The sequence below is a fragment of the Harmonia axyridis genome, chromosome 3 (assembly GCF_914767665.1).
Source record: "Harmonia axyridis chromosome 3, icHarAxyr1.1, whole genome shotgun sequence".
Taxonomy (NCBI): domain Eukaryota; kingdom Metazoa; phylum Arthropoda; class Insecta; order Coleoptera; family Coccinellidae; genus Harmonia; species Harmonia axyridis.
The window spans coordinates 32,103,293-32,123,124 of NC_059503.1; the positions used below are offsets into that span (position 1 = coordinate 32,103,293).

The window sequence follows — 19,832 nt, forward strand, 5'->3', positions numbered from 1 at the left end:
TAAGATAGAACTGCACGTCTTTTGCGACGCTAGCAAGAAAGCATACGGAGTAGCATCCTATCTACGAGTTTTGACTAAAGACGAAATAGATGTAACTCTCGTTATGGCCCGAGCGAGAGTAGCTCCAACAAAACCCATTCTATTCCACGTTTGGAGTTGCAGGCTGCGGTGATGGGAAGCAGGCTCGCAAAAACAATCAAGGACACTTTGGAGATAAAAATTGACGAAGTATTTTTATGGTCAGACTCTACTACGGTACTTTGTTGGATCAAAGGTGATGGAAGCAAATTGGGACAGTTCGAAAGTCACCGCATCGGAGAGATCCAAGAATTAACAAACATCAACAACTGGAATTGGCTTCCCTCAAAGTTGAATTCGGCCGATATTGCCACCAGAACCTACAACAAAGACGACGGCAATAAGACGACTTACGCAAGGTCCTGATTTCTTGTATGAATTGGACACAACCTTATGGCCCAAGAAGAATATTGTGAGTTTGGAAGATCTTCCATATGAAGAAATTGAAATAACAGCAGTTACTACAGAAGAAGAATCATATCTGCCTGACATCAACCGATTTTCAAAATGGACTCGGTTGATACGCGTTACTACTTGGATGTTGAGATTCGTAGATATTCTTCTGGACAGACTGAGAAGAAGCAACAGAGTTTTTCTTGGGCAGTTGGAAGTTTCCGAGATTCAAAAATCTGAAACCCTTTGGATCAAACGGTGCCAGCAGGAGAGTTTTGGGGAAGACATAAGATATAAAGCTAAAGGAAAACCATTGTCAAGTAAAAGTCGTCTGAAAAACCTCTCACCAATCCTTGACGAAAGAGGAATATTGCTCCTGATTGTACGGACAAATCTAGCTCCTGAGATGTCAATTTCTGCCAATCAACCCATAATACTCCCCACAAAGCACCAATTCACGCGACTACTCCTCCAAAATTGTCATGAAAATTTCGCTCATCAAGGAGTGGAAGCCGTTTTAAACGATGTAAGTGCGGTGAAGTCTGCGTTCAAGAAATGTCAGAAATGTAGAATCACCAAATCAAAACCAATTATTCCAAAAATGGGACAGCTTACTGTAGCACGTTTGACACCAAATATCCGACCATTCACGTTCACAGGAATGGACTATTTTGGACCGTTATTGGTTTCCATAGGACGACGAAGAGAGAAGAGATGGGGAGTGATTTTTACCTGCCTCACTATAAGAGCTGTCCACCTCGAGGTAGCGCATTCACTCACCACAGATTCAGCTATTTTAGCTATTCGGAGGATGATAGCTAGAAGAGGACAGCCGAAAGAGATATATTCCGACAATGGAACGAATTTTCGGGGTGCAGCAGAAGAGCTGAAGAGAGCACTCGGAGATATTGACCAGGCAAAAATCACTGACACCTTCACACAGGAAGGTATCGACTGGAAATTTTTGGCACCAGCGTCACCACATATGGGTGGTGTCTGGTATGGGTGGCGCCCGCGTGCGGTGCACGCGCGGTTGCGGGGGCCCTGTCATCATGTATCGACATAGTAGCTATTTTGAAATGTTCGAAGCCGAAAGTATTACAAGGCATACCGCGCCTTTCTTGTTTCCTCGCCCCTCATTGACGTTGACTGAAAAATCTCCGCTCTATATGGGAATGAAATTATTCCATTCTCTTCCTAAAGAATTCCATAAGATTCAGCGCCTACTAGAATTCAAAAGACTCCACGTTCTGATAATTGAATGCGAGCCATATTCCTTGAATGAATTATATGTTTTTTGCAATATACTTGAAGTGAATAGTTTTTTTTTCAATTATTTATATGTTTCTTATTGACGAATTAGTCAGATGAAAAAACAAGAATATTTGGTGAGGTGCATACTCATCAGCGTCCTAAAAAATTAAGTTTGGAAGGGTAGGTATTTATTGAAATCACATAATCAGCCCTTTTTCTATAATCGATAATCTCACTGGCCAAATTTATTCAGATCTATTGGAGAACACTATTTATCAAGCCCTAGTGCAAGTATTGGAGAATGCCGAAGAGCATCCAACGATCATGTTCCAACAAGATGGAGCACTCCTCATTTCGTTCAACCGGTGCATCAGTTCTTAGATGAACATATTCGTCACGCCTGGATTGAAAGAAAGGGACATATTGACTGGCCACCCAAATCACCTGACCTGCTCCACTGGACTCTTTTCTATGGGGTCATCTGAAATACAAAATTAACGCTACCCAACCTGAGTCATTGGATGATTTGCGAACTCGGATCATTGATGAATGCCGTCAAATTACACCAGAAATCTTGGGTAACGTACATAAACGGTTTCAGCAAAACTTACATTACTGCATCGAAGTGAATGGTGCCCATTTTCAGCATTTAATAAACTAATCGCAAAAGTGAGTACTCTTCAACTATTTTACCTGCCATTTCGTTACCGATGGAAATTTTGAAGCGAAATTTCAGGATCAGATAGTACTCGATAAAATCTTCAAAACGAGATATCGTAACACCTCTCATCCCTATTCAAAATCAAAGGGTCGTACTCACCCCCGTTAGAGGGTTGCAGTTACGGGGATGCGGAGAGCGGAAAAGTTATTCCCCCTTGAATCAGAAATTGACGGGTCCGAGCAATTTTCCACATTTTCATCTTAAAGCTGGAATATCGAGGTGTTAAGTTTTCGTTGGACCACACTGTGTACATATTGTAGTCCTGCTCAACTTTCGTATTAACGAACAAGCACTCCTGAATTGACGTCAGTGCTTACTTAATTTTTTTATATAGATCTATGCATTTTAGTTAACTTAAGATTTTCTCTTAATGGGATATATGATGTTTTTTTTTAATTATTACAAATTAAATGAGTAATAATTGTATTCTAATATAACATTTTGAAGGTTCATATGTAATTTCGTGGAAAAATACAAGAATACCAATTTTGACAAATAATAATCCAAGGATCAGCGGGATCGCGAGGAAGAGGACCAGAGGGACTACAAGTACCGGGCACGACCGAGCTCTATCCTTCTGATTATTTAAATATCTGGGATTGAGTGAATGTTCCTCTTAATGGGGAGTGAGAAAGTCGACGACGAGGGGAGTTTTCTCTCCTACGCATATAGCCTAAAGTCGGGAATATTAATTCATTCAACATCCATAATTTACATGCTTCGTCAATTGAAGATTGACATTCAATCCTTTAGGATTTCTCCAATAGTGTATATTGTATCTCCTAGGAGAATTTTTTAAGGCTTTCTTGAATTCATGCCATTGAGAAGCCTATTTTAAACTTTGGTCCCAGTAGTCTACTCCCTGCTGTGCATACTTCCGTATTGGTTCCGCCCACGAGTTCCGTAAGTATGGCCGTTTGAAATTTTGTTTTCCAGATAATATCGAAAATGCGAATTCGATCGCGATGAAATTCTACATTTAGATGTAGAATATCAATTTCAAGCCTCACATATAATATTATGTTGATCGAAGAACTAGAGAAAATAATAAATCGGACAAAGTTCAAATTTTGCATGTATTTATAAAAAAAATAATGTCAACTTTTGTTAAGAAATTCGTATTGATTGCTTTATAAGAGTTATAGAAAATTCAAGCAGAACATCGAAAAAAACAGATATTTAGATGACAAACTTGACCGAGCTGAAATTTTATGTAGATGTATGAAAACAGTTTCATGCTTTATACAAAATTTCATCTTGATCGCGTCAATAAAACCATAGGAATTCAACACAAGAAGTTTCACCATCATACCTTTACATAATTACAGGATGGCCCAGATTCGATGCTCACTTGAAGCATCTCGGGAACTCAGACTTAAGGAAAAAATCTTCAAAGGCCCCCGATATCTTTTTTCAAAATAATTAAATATCAGGAAGCAGATCATAGAGATCATGATTCGTTCTCGAGTTACAGGACGTTTTAAAAAAATTACTGTTTTAAATATCTTGGTTTCTGTTCGAGATAATCGAAAAAATTTTTATGGTTAATATGATGCTAATAACATATCATAGAAATTAATTACCGGTTCAGAGATATAGAGGAAAATCTTAAATATTTTTCAACGCAGTTTCTCAGCCATAGATTTGTCAAAAAGCATCCCATCCTCAGTTTTTAAAAAATTACATGTTTCAATATTGATTTTTTCAACTTCAGTTTTTGATGGGACACTCCCCTTTAATACGGATAAAATTAACAGTGTGTCCCATTTAAAAAACAGCAATTCTCCTCTATATCTTCAAAACGGTAATTAATTTCTATAATCTGTTATGAGTATCTCAGAGTATCATATAAACCATAAAAATTGCTGGACAAACGTTTTAGAATGTTTTTAATATCTCAAACTGACTTTACGTCAATGTCAATCAATCAATAATGAGTGCTTGTTTTCCGAACAGAGAAGATTATAAATATAGCGAAATATTTGAAACAGTCATTTCTCAGAAACGCCCTGTAACTCTAGAATGAATCAAGATATAAATGATCTGCTTTCTGATATCTCATTATTTCCAAAAAAAGAGCTGAGGTGTCCTTGAAGATTTTCAGTTAGCATTGAATTTGGGACACCTGTACTACCAAATAATTCAATCTTACATATATTTCAATGAGTGAATTACCTATTGATAAATTTTCTCTTTGAATAATGGATAAAGAAAAGAAATATCTTATACAGACTTTATTGTAAATATAGTAAAACATACATCATTATATAGATCTCAAAAATAGAAGAATCAATACAAAATATTTAAAAAAATGGACGAATTTAAACAGACTTAATAATTACAATAATATTTTGAAATACATTTCTCGAATCTAAATAAGATATACAAGAATTGAATTTTTGTCTAGAGTCAGAAAAAAATTATAAATTATAAATAAGGTCAAAGTGTTAGAATCTTACTGTAATATGATATATTCATAAAAATGCTCTAAAGAGCTAATGCGTCAAAAAAATGTTACGAATAAATGAAAGTCATAACAAAAATTTCTTGCAAGCATAAATATGAATAAAGATCTTAAAAATATGTACAAAAATTTCGTATAAAACGGCTTACACCTAATATATTCGTATATTTCAAATAAACGAAAATTTAGAATGCCGCAAAATGTGTAAAAAATTATAAAAATATAAATCTTTATCATCATAAGTTTCAGGTAAACACAACAACCAACAGTTGAAAGTACATAAATGCAAATTCTCATATCCAAACGACAGTGCTGTGATTAACTTGGGCCTATTCATAACCTTAGTTATTCGAGAAACTAACTGAACTTATTGTCAGTTCAGGCTTCAGAGGATATCTACTAAAATAATTCCAAAACTTGAAAAATTATACACGAACAATCAGTGAATATTGAAGTACCTACTAATATTAGAATTATACAAAACACTAAAAATTGAAAACTACATATTCCATTTGAAGTAACAATGGATCAAATTTCGATATTGGTCATTACAAAAAACAGTGTAACATAAAAAAGAAATCAAACGCGTCAAACCTGTAGTATCATAAAAGAAATCAGAGTTGAAATTTATGTTTTAGTCGTTTTGAAACTAGAGAATATAAAAAATTGATGTTTCTTTGCTTGTAAAACCATTAAACATCGTCAACATTAGGTAAATTATTTTGTTCACTATTTTCTTAGATTATCTATAAAGGTCTAGATAATACAGAAAAAGTCAATAGCTTTCTTGATAGAATTATTGCTATTAATATCAGAAGTTCAGATTTTGGTGTATTCCTGAGTATGCTCCCGCCATTTATAGTAATAACTGTGGAGTACCTAATATTTGGAGTTGATATTTCTGGAACGAGGAAATGAATTAAAGATAATAATACGTAGTAAATATTACTTATGAACTGAAACACCTCAATTGGGGTTAGTATTCGCAAAGAGTTATGGGCCTTTTCAATACATAACAACAAATACAAAAATAGATTGTTTCATTGATGAAAATTTTTACTGATTTCAAAAATATACATCGTATGGTTTGTAATAATTTGATTAGAAGATAAGATGATATTAGAAGGTAACAGGATATCGTTCAATTGTTTTATGTTTCTAATAAATCAAAATATCATTCCATTCTCTACTGTACTTTCAAAATACAAAACAGAGGCGTTTCTAAGGGAAATACTCAGGGATTCTGTAACAGTACAACTAATTTATTCTATTCTATTCTATAACTGGCTAAGGGCACGTTAATGATTATTGATACTGCCTTCCGGAACATATCTTAGATATAGTGATGTCACAAAAAATTTTTAAAAACTTACCTGTACAATAAAATGATGATTAGTAGAATCAAAGCTGCAGAGCTACTAGCCAAAGAGGCAGCACCACCTCCATAACGAGCTTGGCCACAAGCAGGGGGGCAAACAGGAATCACAGTTTCTATGCATAACAAATAAAAAACATCGAACTATAGCTACGACTCCGTGCACAAAAAATAAAAGTTTAAAATAATGAAAGCAATAACTTAAGATATTATTCCATATAGTCGATTAAACTTTTTCGGGATGCTTGGTAAAAACTATGATTACAAAAGATGCTGGAAAACTTACCAAATAACTCAACAACCCCTTCATCTGTACCAAGTTTATTTCCAGCTCTGCAAATGTATTGACCATACTGTCTCTTTTCGATAGTGATCACCCTAAGGGTGGTATCGGTAAACTCATCAGCAGTAGCAAAATGAGAAAGATCGTAATGTTGGTTTTTGTTCAATAGGACATCGTCTTTCACCCAGGAAATTGCAGGGGGAGGGTAGGCCTCTACATGGCAAACCAAGTCCATATCGTATTGGAGGGCCTGACCAAGACGAGGTCTGGGTACTGTTACCACAGGAGCAAATTCGACTTCCACAGCGATATTTCCTGAAGTAAAGGTTAAATCAGTTATCGTTTTAGCTGCCAAACGGAGGGAAAGAATGGAATTTGAGGACAGATTCGTCATCAGTGAGTCGAACCTTATTGTTTGAGACAACAATTGGCCCAGATTTCGAAAAAGCATAGTGACAAAATGTCACTAATGAGTGATCAGTTCAGAGAAAGAGAACTCAAAAAGTAAATAAACCTTATTTCAGGTATGATTTAAACTAACTGAGCCTCAAGAATACACTTACTCTTAGTACCCCTTCCAACACCATTGTCAGCAACGCAGTAATAGGTTCCTCGATCTTCTTTCCTTATGGATTTGATCTTCAACACATTACCTCTGTATATTGAACCACCAGTTGGTAGAATTGCATTATTTTCTCTTCTCCAAGTGATTCTAGGGGTAGGATAGCCCCCAGCATAACATTCCATTTGAACAGCTAATAAATTCAATTACAATAGTTGTGTTAGCAATTTTAAACAAAACAAAAAGTCAGAAGCTTTTGAGCGATCATTCATTCGCAAATTTGACAAAATGCAAAGTAAAGTTGCAAACTACGTTGGTACAATAGGCCCGTGCTTGAAATTGTTATTTTATACCTACTTACAAAATACTAATTCCGCCAGTTTTGTGGTTAATAATTTTTTTTTCAATATTATTTTGCATCTTTTGAAACTTTTATATTCAATTATATTAGAGAATTAAATAAAGTGGTGGATCTAAATGCAACATTCAATTTCGATCGAATTGGTACTTTTGAAGTTATCTAGAAAACAAAATTTCGACTGTCCATATTTATAGAATCCCTAGTCGGATTTTACCCATTAACAAACACAAACGAGCGCTCAAAAATATATTTTCAATTTGAGATGTAGATATCAGAATTCTCAATGCTTACAAAGGACAACTCTGTGATTTAAATATTTTACATTTACCTTCTCCTTCTGAAACTACAACTGATCTGGTGGAATTATCAGAAATGAATGGAGGTCTTCTTACTTGAAGTTCTACTTCTGCTGAAACTCTGTTACTTGGAGAGATCAATATTTGACAGTGATAGTAACCAGCATCTGTCTCCTGTATGTCCTTGATTTGAAGAGTATATGTTGAGCTGGCCTGTTGAGCGAATAACAAGTACTATGAATTTCTTTATATTCCCAACTCCCAAAGATTAAAACAAAAACTTTTGTTTCAAAATTTGCATTTTACTCCAAATGAAACAAAAAAAAACAGATTCTGTGACTTTTTCAAAGTAATCCTTGGGTTTCATCTTCAGTAGTAAGATAATTATGAAAAATAATAAAAATTGTAAATTTCAAAAATTCTATGGCGGAAAAATCTGTCAAAAATTATATTGAATAACATGTCAGAAATGGATTGACTCTTCATAAAATTCACCCATGAATAGATACTTGCCAAGGGAAGAAAAATAATGGGACAAAGAATAAAAAATCAACATGAATAATCAGACGACATTAAAGAATAAAAAATTTATACAACAAGAAGTCAATAGAATTTCAAAGTACACATCTACCAAAGAAAAAAAAGATGAAGGAGCAAAAGAAGTAGTGCATAAGATGTATGTCATACAACAGATAAGTGTTGGGGACTTGCAAAATATTGGTCCGATTATAGAGAAAGAATTTAAATTCGAGAGGATTGTGAAAGATTTGGAATCAATGAAACAGGTGGAGCACTTGATTGAATGCGACAAAAAAACTTCAAGATGTATGAACTGCATTAAAAAAGTTATAGGTGAATAAATTGGACTTTCATATAGTAATGACCATACAAAATTTTCAATATTTCTTATATTCACATAAATCCATTATGTTAAAAAAAGTTCTTTACATAATTTTTATTGTTTTAGGATATGAAGAAAATGAGAACATTCAAGCAAGCTTAGAAGACTATCTATTTGACAAGTTTCAATAAACTATTTAAATTATACATAAAAAACAGTATACAATAAACTTATTTCAACAAATTATAAATATCAATTAGAAAAATTATGAATCATAGAATATCTTTTCTCTAATTCTGTGGTTATTCCGTTCATTCTTCCACATCTTGTAGAACAAAATCATGCGAGAATATATCAGAAACGCACAGTTTTCATGGTTATATTTTATTATTATATGTTGGTACTCCCAACTTTCCGCCACGGCTTTATCTGTCAATTCATCAATTTGCTTTAAAGAAATCAGTTCTGCCAATCAACATTTTTCAATGCAAAAATCACTAAATGATATTTTAGGAAATATTTCATTAATTTCAATAAAAATGCAATGAATTAGAGAAAATAATGTATAATACTCGTACAGAAGGCTCATTCTACCACAAGTTCAAAATTCAAAAACGAGCCACGAAGTGGCGAGTTTTTGAATGAACGAGTGGTAGAATGAGCCTTCTGGATAGGATAGGAAGCCTCTACACTGGCTTCCAATCCTATCAAATTTAAGCACAAGTCAATATAATATTATTTGAATATATTGAAATGATTTGCAACATTATTTGCAATTTCTCTTAATTTTGGAGGCGTTAAATCGATTTTGTCAGACGTAATTTAATGCGTAATTATAGATTATTTCAAAATTTGAAACATACGTTTCAAATTCTGTAATCTATCAATATTCGTAACAGTCACACCAACTGCCACTATACAATACAAAAGTCACTTAAATGTGTAATTCGAATTTTTCATTGAATTTTGATGAAAATTCATAAAACTTGACTGAAATAGATAAAATAATGTCTAATACTTTCTGCAGAAGTCAATCCAACACTTGTGTTTTCGAATTTCGTATTGGAATGGGAGCCAACTTGTCTTAGAATATATTATTATTCCTTATTATTGTACAAATAAATGCAATTTGATTTAGCTCAGTTCAATAAGAGAAAAATCCTTTTAGTTAATAATAAAATTGTTTATGAAAAGTATATTGAAAAAATTATTTCATTTTGTAATTAAAAATCCTACCGTATCATAACGTAGAGCAAATCTAGAATCATGTAAAATCAGAGAACTTCCTGTTGAAATAGGCAAACTATAAGAGCCTCCATTAGGGTCAGCCTTTATCCATAGTACAGAGTAGTCTTGGGTATATTGAACAGAGCATGATAATTCAACAGTTCCACCAATATCTTTAATTTGCTGTTGACTTATGTAGGAGATAGTTGGAGATCTTTGAGCCAAAACTAAAACAATATACACACCAGTTATATTGATATTTTATTTATAATGCAATATCCATTTAGTAATTAGGTGCCACCCATTGTTAATTGGATGAAGCACAGGTTAGAGTTCAAACATCCAGTAAAAAGTCAATTAAAATGTTTAGGTAATTTCCTTAAAACTGCGAAAATATGGTTTTGAATAAAAATATGCATATCTAGAAATCCCTTCTGAATATTTACCACCCAACATTTCAATAAAAAAATCAAGGATAATTTGGCAGTTTCCAACTCACCAGTTTGGACAAAAATGCTAATAAACGAAAATATTAAAATTTTTATGGATGCCATTTTGTTGGATTATTATAATAAATAAAACCTAAAATTAAAAATATTCTGCAAAACAAGCAATCGAAGTCAACACACAAAACATTATTGAAAGTAGACCACAGATGAGATTTATGCTTACCTTCCACACCACAGAATATATAACAGTTATCTTCTGTGTCCCCAAACCTTTACGTAAACTAAGTTGTTTAATATGATTTTATGATGGTTATCATTACTTCGAAAAATTCCATTCAAATACCCTGGGCATTGATATAGATTCGAATATATTAAATTGATAGTCGAAAGGAATTGAAAATATGCGACCCTAGCCTATTTTGATTGTTCTTCGAGCGGGTTCAAAATACAGAATATTGAAAATTTTTCTACTTTACAGTTTCAAGAGTGGATGGTGGTTGTTCGAAGAAAATAAGAAGTTTGATCTACATTTAAATCAGTATACCCATAGATAAACTAGTTCTTCTAAGATTAGTTTGTCTATGAGTATACTCTAGTACTACAGATTACTAGTCTGTGCTAGTACTCTACTGTCTCTACTTAATGAAGCTCATGACTCTTATTGAAGAAAAGTTGAGATTTATATATTTGTGTTCTGTGGTTCGATGTTTACATTTGATTTGAGGGTTATGTGGGAATATATTCTATGGTTTAGTACGTGAAGATTCAAATGACAAAAATAACATTCCTAATAAGATCAGTTTCTAATTAGTTCACTTACTGTATCCAGAATCATTTCATTACAATTATGACAAGACACGCAAGAAATTCTACGGCGGGAGCAGTATATACATATCATGAAAAGAAAAAAGATGCCCAAGCATCAGGTTATGGAACAAATGCCAAAAGATTAGGTAAAGATTCTGTTAAAGATTTTGATTGTTGCTCTTTGTCGCTACAGCCTTGTAGAAACCCTGTTATTAGCAAGGATGGTTATCTATTCGATAAAGAAGTTATCTATCAATATATTATAACAAAGAAGAATGAATACAGTAGAAAACTCAAAGAATATGAGAAATCTAAGAAAAAAGAAGAAGAGGACAACATTAAAAAAGAATTGGAAGCCACTGAGAAGAAAGTAAAGCTCTTTATAAAAAGTGAAGACAACATTGTGAGTAATCCATTATATAGTTCCAAGTCGACTGAAGAAACTTCCACATCCATATCTAATATGTCCGAAGGAAGGGATAAATTACTTCCTAGTTTTTGGATACCAAGTAAAACACCCTCAGCAGAGCAGTCAAAGAAAGAAAAACCTGATTCCACCATATTTTGTCCAGTTTCTGGCAAACCTTTGAAAGCAAAAGATTTGATAAATGTAAAATTTACATTAGTGAAAGGTGATGATAACAAATCTCTCATTACAAAGGAAAATAGGTATATGTGTGCAGTAACTCATGATATATTGAACAACTCAGTTCCTTGTGCAGTATTACGGCCTACTGGAGATGTAGTAACAATGGAATGTGTAGAAAAAATCATAAAAAAAGATTGGATTCATCCTTTAACTAATGAGAAATTGAAGGAAAAGGATATTATTATCATGCAAAGAGGTGGTACAGGATATGCACAGACAAATGAAAATTTAGAAGGAAAAGAAAAGAGACCTGCAATACAAGCTTAATATTTCCAAATTTGTATAAATTTATCTATTTCATAAGTTTGTGTGGTGAATTTATAAATCTACATACAGTAGAATTCATTTATTATGATGCGGGCCATATTGACCAACTGCTAAATATGAAGTGAAGTATGAAGTTTGGTTGCCATATAAAACTTCTTATAACATTGATGACTTGAACAGGGCAATACCAACTTTTTATGATGGAAATAGAGGCTGTTATTATAATTTGAAGAAAAACAAAAGCAACCAAAAATAATCGATTCCTTATGTATGTATCTACAAAATAAAAACAAAAATACTTCCCTAAATATTCCAAATGTTTTTTAAAGTAAGCTGATGTTCTTTTGCTTTTTCATTTATAGGTACGTAAAAGTTGTGGTTTTTCTTTATTAAACTAAATTCATTAAAAAGATATGGTTCTTTAATTTTTATTATACTTTATTTGGCGTCAAGTTACTATGACGTGTTTGTCACTTCCTGTCAATGTCTATGAGTAGATTCTATCATAAAAAATTCCATCTGTGTCAGATTAGCTGTTGTTCCCTTTTCCTAAGGAGAAATGATAATTGTTTTTACAGATGATGATCATTTTCAGATTAACAAATTCATTTTATACTCTGTAGACTTCCTGAAATATACCTAGACTAGCCAAACTAGCCGGTTTTCAAACAAAATCCTGGTGTTCCAGAAAAACATGAATTTTATTATAGATGACCAAAAAGCCAAGTTAATCCATTTAAGGTCAATTGTGCGTATACGCAACTCTATCAATTATTTTTTTCTTTAATTTATAATATATGTAATTATGCAAATTATTTTGTTTTGTTTTATTTGATGATGAATTTCTATCTAGTATTCATGCTTGGGTAGTTTATTATAACCCCTGGTGTAGGTTCCTATTCAGTAACCATTCATTCATAGCATTGAGAATAAACTGCTACTCCTGAATACCCACGATGCTGGGGAGACGTTCCAATTGAAAAGTTCAGAAATCCGGCAAGTCTCAGTATATACTTTGGGCACTTGTTCTCTAAATCGATCTATCTATGATTTCGTCACAATGTCTGTAATTTTCGAATTTTGAACCGGTGATAGTCTCGAAACGATAAGGTTCGACCTCAGAGTAAAAAACATGTTAATCATACTATGGGACATGGGTTTGGCTCATTGATGACATTTTGACGGGGCGCAGTCAGTTAATTTTTGATACGAAAATATTTTCTCAGTGATTCCACCACTCTTTGTAGTAAAATTAAAAAATTTCCGAGCGCCAATAATTTTATTGAAGAAATCGTCAGTTAGTTATTACAATACAAATAGGTACTATAAAATGCACCTTTCAGAGGTTCATCGTCTTTTTACTATGGAGCGTCCTACTTTCGAACAATTGATGGTGTTTTTTGATGAAATCGACCAAACGTCCTTTGATAAATTTGTCAAGGTGATTTTGAGTTCAAAAATACGTTTTCATATGAAACTGAAACGATGCCTGAGAGAAATATCAGTGGCTCCTTCAAAGAAAATTCCACTACCCGCAATTCGAAAGCTCTAAAATATACAGGGTGCATCGACTCGATGCTCTATTACCTCCTGTTAAGCGCTAAAATTTTCGAATTTCTTTTCTTACACAGTATGATTAGGCTCTATTAGAGCTACATTATCAAATGGTTTGGAAATACACAGATTGTACCAAAAAAGTGTGAATGATCATAACGCCATGTTTTTTATTGAAATTTCAGAATGCATGAAATGCGAATAAACCCAATTTTGTTCTAAGTTTCATATGCTTAAACCTGAGATGTTTCTGTTTTTTTATAAATTGAAAGGTCTTTGGAAAAACTATAACTTTGAACTAATATATTTATATGAGACTTTGAAAGTGAATACTAGAGGGTGGCCCTGCCTGTACCTACAAATCTGCATACAGTTTTGTATGATCTACAAGCATGAATAAACGAGCGCTTAAAAGCTACTGGGTGGTCCAGCTAGGGCTTAGAACATAGAATACTCAATTATTATTCTATACTCTAAGAGTCTAAGAGCTACGGACTGTGGTAGTGCAAATAAATAAATCCATTCTTCGACGCTCCGAGCGTCACATTTTGATTGTACCATCCTTTCTAATTTAACCACTGTAGGCACCTATCTGATTAAATGATTTTCACATTGCAACATAATGGAAATTTTGGCCAGTTTCTTCAGAAGGCATTCTTAATTTCATATGTTTTTAACCAAGAACATTATTGTTTGGTTTATTCACAACAAATGATGTTGGGATTAACCAATGATTTCTGATCAGAAGTGAGGATTTCCGCAATTGTAACACTGGACCCAATAATTATTAAATGATTTAACCATAGGTTAATATTTATTTTGCCTCTACAGGGTGTTCCAAATTAAGTCGGCACCATTGACAACTCCGTTATTATTGATGCTACGATGTCGGTTAAATCGGCAAACGGGTAGCATTTTTAGTGGCCTTCTCGATGTCGAAAACAAACAAAAAATTGATAGTCGCGTTGTCATAATATTTCATAAAATTATATTTTTTTCAATGGAACACCCTATATTTTCTCATGCATTTCGATTCGTTATAGCATTCTCAACAACAAAGCTCATATCACATTTCTTCCTAAAGTGGAAAAGGAGCGACTCATTTTGAAATATTTATTTCTTTCACTTGTACAAAAAATTTATTTGTTTCGCCGAATAACACCTCATGATTGTCCAAACAGCCATTTTTTGTACTTATACGAATGACAATATTTCTTTAGCAAAATAAGAAAAATTGCTCTGGGATGTGAACTCGTGAAACCCGTGATCATCATGTCGCACCACTCAATCGATACCACTAAGCTATTTGGTATTAATATACAAAACGATAATTTCCATTTCGCGTGCCGTATTCATTTTGTGAGTGTCAATAGAAGGGCCCAAAAATGTGTTCAACAAGAAGCTATTTGGTAATAAGATACAAAACTAAAATTTTCCATTTCGCTAGCCGCATTCATTTTGTGAGTGTCAATAGAAGGGCCCAAATATGTGTTCAACAAGAAGGCGATGTGTTTGAACATTTACTCGAACTGTGAGGCTCCAGGCGGTGGTGTAGCTTTGACTCACGACACCTCAAACAGGGAATGTTCATCTTACCTGAAACAACTCGCTAGGTATAGCGCCTCATTGACTATCAACAATGAGTGCTCTTAAGTTGGTTCAGATCAACGCTCAGCGCTCAGCGGCTGTCAATTCCGCGGTTTGTCAACTGGAAGGTCAGTGGTCAACGGGCATCCTAGTCATCCAGGAGCCGTACCACGCTTTCGGTGATCTCAGGTGTCTTGGTCTGCGTTCTTCAGTTATTTCATCGAAAGATGGGGTTCCAATGTCAGTGATTGTTGTTCTAGATCCGGCTTTAGAGGTTTTCGCTCTCTCACAGTTTTGCGATACTCATATAACCTCAGCCCTTATAACGTTAGGTCCCCGTGAATTTTATCTATTCAATGTTTATTGTCAGTTCAGTCAGGACATCGAGGTATTTCTGAACAAGCTGGATCTCATAATTTCATCGCTAAATAGCACTCATTTTATTATATGGACTCGAATGTAAAATCCCCCTTTTGGTTTTCCAACTCACGAGATTCTCGAGGGTCTTCCCTTGAGGATTTCATCACTCACCATCGCCTTGTTGTTTGTAACTCGCACGGCCAGCCCTCTACATTTTTTGGTCTACCAACGGGGAATCTAATATTGATGTGACCCTGGTCACTTCAGCACTTGCGGATTGTGTCGGTCGCTAGCGCGTCTATGTTGGACTTGGTGTCGGTGACCATCGCCCCATCTCTTTCAGCATCGATCCCGGCATTTCCGGATCCCATTCAGCAGGCCACGTTTCATCCATTCTCAGGCCGACTGGGAACTCTTTGAGCTGAACTAGAGTCTCGAACGTATGGCTTCTTTGTCTGCATGGCTGCTTCAATTACTGCAACCATTTACGACTCCGCGAGGCTGTTGATTCCGGTTTCCTTTAGGGATGTATTCCGGGTGGGCTGGTGGACGGAGGAACTTGCCTCTATGAAATCTGCATTGAACCGTAAGCGAAAAACGCTTGAGAGAGATAGAGCCTGTGGTCGTTATACTGCTGTTATTTCCCAGCTTCTTTCAGATTTCGGGAGCTCGAGAAACTTATATACTCTAGCCATCACTCCGTCTGTCGCTATGATAATTCCTTTACAACGGATGTTTTGGAGTCGGTCGATGTTATCTTAGAACGACTCTTCCCCCCGGGATCGGCCGGGGACTCCGCGTGTCAGGCCGGTGTGCGTGCTGATATGTCGGGCCCTCCAACCATCTCATCAGATTCCATTATACCATTTTCTATCGATGACCTTGAGGCTGCTGTGGCCGCCACTACTGACCGTGGTGCCCCTGGTCCGGACTCGATAACTGGACCTATTCTGTGGAGAGCCTCGTCGGTAATCCCTGGTCTTCTGCTTTCGTTGTATAACTTCTGTCTTTTCATCGGTCATTCTCCTGATGTTTGGAAGGAGGCGTCGGTCTGCCTTCTCCTAAAGTCTGGGGACCACCTGCTTCAGGACCCAAAGTCTTATCGTCCAATCAGTCTTCTCTCAGTTCTGGGAAAGACTCTGGAACATCTCATGCTTACTCATGCTCTTGACCCTTTAAAGTCCTCTGCTCTTCAGTTCCGGTTTGGGCCGGGCCTCTCCACAGAGGATGCTGTTTGCAGACTGGTTGATTTCGCTCGAGAATCTCCTGATAAGTACTCTGCTGTCCTATTTCTTGATATTGATGGAGCATTCTATAATCTCTGGTGGCCTTCTATCCTTCGCCGATCTCAGCATGTCGGGGTAACTCTTGATCAGCTACGTCTGCTACATAGTTATCTTTCTAATCAGCAGGTCATTTCTCCCGCCAATCAGTTTTTCGACGGCGTGTTTTATCTAGAGGTTGCCCTCAGATTGGGTCCTTCCTTGTGGAATCTCGTTTTTGATCAATTGCTTCTACTCCTGGAGAGAGAATCTGGCCTCGCCATCGCATACGCAGATGATCTTGCTCTGGTCGTTAGCGCTAATAGCAGACGCTCCACTTGAAGTTGCCCTGCAGCGTCTCATTGATTTGACACTTGAATGGCTCAGTCGCAACAGACTTTCCATCTCCCAGAGCAAGTCAGTGGCTATCATGTTGAGGGGCTCCCTTAACCCGAACCGCCCCCCCACTATTCGATTTCCTTTCGGAAGTGATATCTGCGTGTTATAACCAACTCTGGCTTCACCTTCATTCCTCACGTTAAGACCTTGCTTAAAAATTCCCAGGTGGTGGCTTCGAAATTATTTCGTCTTCGTCGAGCTTTGGGAAGTGACCGGCCCCAATCACTTTATATTTTCTATAAGGGTATTTTTCTGCCAATAATTTCGTATTGTGCTTCCGCCTGGTACCAACGCTTGGAGAATTCACATGTCAAGAGAATCATTCTGTCGGCCCAGCGTCATTTCCTTCTTCTGATCTCCCCTATGTGTCGGACTATAGCCATTTCACCTTTCCAAGTTGTGACGGGTAGTTTACCCGCACACTATTACATTTTCCATCGTGCAGCCGTTTACTTCCTGTACTCCTGGATGATCCTGACAGGGTCGCGGAGATTCGTAGGCGCGCTGATGAGTCCCTGCGCTACCTTACATCTTGCTGGCAATCGGACTGGGAGGCGTCCAACACGGGTCGTTGTACCTTCGATTAGATCCCTTCTGTTCAGTTCGTTTCTGAAAATCCTTGGTTTCGTCCACACTTCCCTCTGGCCTGCTTCATATCAGGTCACGGTCCTTTTAACGGTAACTTGTTCAGATTGGGTCTGGTCGAGGATGAGCTCTGTTCATGTGGTTGCTCTCAGTCTAGCGACCACATCTCAAGGGAGTGTTCTTTGTTTGGTGATCTAAGGATCACCCACGGTCTTGTTGTTCTCGAGCCTCCGGGTCTCAAATTGGCCGATTTCTGTTCGATCCGGGATAATTTTGAGTCTATGTCTTCTTTTGCCACTGATTCCATCCGTCGCCTTAATTCCTGGCACGCGGCTTAATCTGGGGTTTTCCTTGGGACGGCAATGATGGTTATAGTGCATAAATGTAGTGACGAGCTCTGCTCATGACCTCAAATGCACTGCTGAGCTGTTCTGTTGGTAGAATATTCAGATTTTCGGTTTCTTCGTTTAGTCTCTTGGTGACTACTCTTTCTATTATCTTTCCTAGGGCTGGTAAAAGACTAATCGGCCTGTAGTTTTGCGGGAATTTTCTATTCTTTCCCGGTTTATTGAATACAATCACTTCGGCTGTTTTCCATCTGTTTAGGAAGTGTTCTGTTCTCATTTGCAATGTTAATTATTGCAGCTATCCCTTTTTTGGGCAAATTCTTCAGCATGGCGCTTTCCTATTTTTCAGTTTCCTGATCAATTCGTGGATTTCAGTAGGAGAGGTTGGGTTCGTTATTGTGTCTTCTGGCAGTGTCTTCATTTCTTCTTCATGTTCTTCTATTATTTCTTCAATATTGTCGTCTTCTCTATAATTAATCCTAGATACCCTTTCAATTGTATCAGCTAAGGCATGTGCTTTGTCGTAATTTGAATAAGCCATTCCATGCATACTATGAAGTGGCGGTATTTCTGTATTTTCTTGCCTAAGATGTTTTTGCATTTTCCATGCGGAATGATCCATTGTGTTTGGTTCGCTTATTTTCTTATTCCATCTATTTCTCCTCAGTTCAATGATTGCATTTTTCATTATTTGACTATGTTTGTTCAGTTTTAGCCTGTCTTCGTTTGTTTTGTAGATTCTATAGTTTTTCTGTTGATTTTGATCGAATCTTTTATTTCTCCAGGATTCTCTCCTTCTTTGAGTCTTTGTGTTAGTTTGATTACCCTCTTCGTGCTCTCCTCATATGCCTTCAGTATTTGTTCTTCTAAATCTTCTACTCTATCTTGGAGTTCTTCTGGCGTGTCAATCTGAGGTAATTTTGTAATTCTCAATTTCAAATTGTTACTGAATTTCTTCCAGTCAGTATAATCTCTCGTTAGAGATCTGCTCAGGTAACGGGCGCTTAAACATGACAAAACCGCTGATCGCTCGTTATATTCACGCGCCAATTGAACCATTGGAGTTCACAGAAGGAATAGGCCAAAAGTGGTGAGGTGGAAAAAGCAAAGAATTTTTCGGTCTCCCAGCTGAAAAAGCATCAATAGCAACACGACCTCCCTCATCACCAACCCTCTCCCCCCCCCCCCCAAAAAATAACATCTGCTCCGATGATAATACAGAACTTTCTTCTTCCGATGAGGAATCTTGCAATAGTGCATAAAAGAATTGAATTCTAGTGAATGAAGAATATTGAAATGTTTCAATAAACATATTATAATATAACATCAAGTCTTTCCAAGGTTTTTGAATATAATAAAACAGCAAAACAGAAAAAATACATTAATATAAGTCAAAAATATCTAATTACACACAGTATATCATAAAAATCCTAATCGAAAACTAATTGAGATCACTAACATGAGGTGTTCCTCTGAAAACATTCGGCATTTAACAGTGAATAGTTTCGAATAGAAAATCGTAGAAATTTGCCATAATGTTGAATGTGCAAACATTGGCTTCCAAATAATTCAAAAGCGAAGGTAGTGTTGTTTTTCGTCTTTGTGAGATACTTAATGACTTTATCCCTCTTTCAATGAGGGTAATAGAGAATTCTGTTTATATTGGTTGGGCCATGTGTTATTTATCATACAGGCGGCTTAATTAAGGCGT

General features: G+C 35.9%; 3 protein-coding genes across 4 annotated transcripts in view; 2 read left to right on the forward strand and 1 right to left on the reverse strand.

The window, feature by feature from the left end:
- LOC123677121 (lachesin) overlaps positions 1-10,520 on the reverse strand; it is a 29,146-nt gene extending 18,626 nt beyond the window's left edge. Inside the window, exons 1-7 of one of the 2 annotated variants that reach the window (XM_045613629.1) lie at positions 10,355-10,517; positions 9,865-10,082; positions 7,820-8,000; positions 7,132-7,323; positions 6,572-6,883; positions 6,284-6,401; positions 4,666-5,811 (exon numbers count right to left, since the gene is read on the reverse strand). In XM_045613629.1, coding sequence (XP_045469585.1) covers positions 5,790-5,811; positions 6,284-6,401; positions 6,572-6,883; positions 7,132-7,323; positions 7,820-8,000; positions 9,865-10,082; positions 10,355-10,409 — 1,098 coding nt within the window. In that variant the 5' untranslated portion in view covers positions 10,410-10,517 and the 3' untranslated portion in view covers positions 4,666-5,789. Of the gene's footprint in view, positions 1-4,665; positions 5,812-6,283; positions 6,402-6,571; positions 6,884-7,131; positions 7,324-7,819; positions 8,001-9,864; positions 10,083-10,354 lie in introns of those variants that run through there. The other variant, XM_045613627.1, reaches the window with a different exon arrangement.
- On the forward strand, positions 8,140-8,871 carry LOC123677123. The gene is made up of 2 exons (XM_045613631.1): positions 8,140-8,639; positions 8,755-8,871. Exons 1-2 carry the CDS (start codon positions 8,342-8,344, stop codon positions 8,817-8,819), a joined length of 363 nt encoding a protein of 120 aa, XP_045469587.1. The 5' UTR covers positions 8,140-8,341; the 3' UTR covers positions 8,820-8,871.
- A 503-nt stretch (positions 10,521-11,023) lies between the features above and the next one.
- On the forward strand, positions 11,024-12,842 carry LOC123677122 (nitric oxide synthase-interacting protein homolog). The gene is made up of 2 exons (XM_045613630.1): positions 11,024-12,389; positions 12,623-12,842. Exon 1 carries the CDS (start codon positions 11,152-11,154, stop codon positions 12,025-12,027), a length of 876 nt encoding a protein of 291 aa, XP_045469586.1. The 5' UTR covers positions 11,024-11,151; the 3' UTR covers positions 12,028-12,389; positions 12,623-12,842.
- The last annotated feature ends 6,990 nt before the right edge of the window (positions 12,843-19,832 follow it).

Excerpts from the sequence above, each read along its gene's own strand:
- LOC123677123 (XM_045613631.1), top strand. The coding sequence starts at position 8,342 with ATGAATAATCAGACGACATTAAAGAATAAAAAATTTATACAACAAGAA. Across the intron at positions 8,640-8,754 it reads CTGCATTAAAAAAGTTATAG|GATATGAAGAAAATGAGAAC; the intron begins GTGAATAAATTG and ends TTATTGTTTTAG.
- LOC123677122 (XM_045613630.1), top strand. The coding sequence starts at position 11,152 with ATGACAAGACACGCAAGAAATTCTACGGCGGGAGCAGTATATACATAT.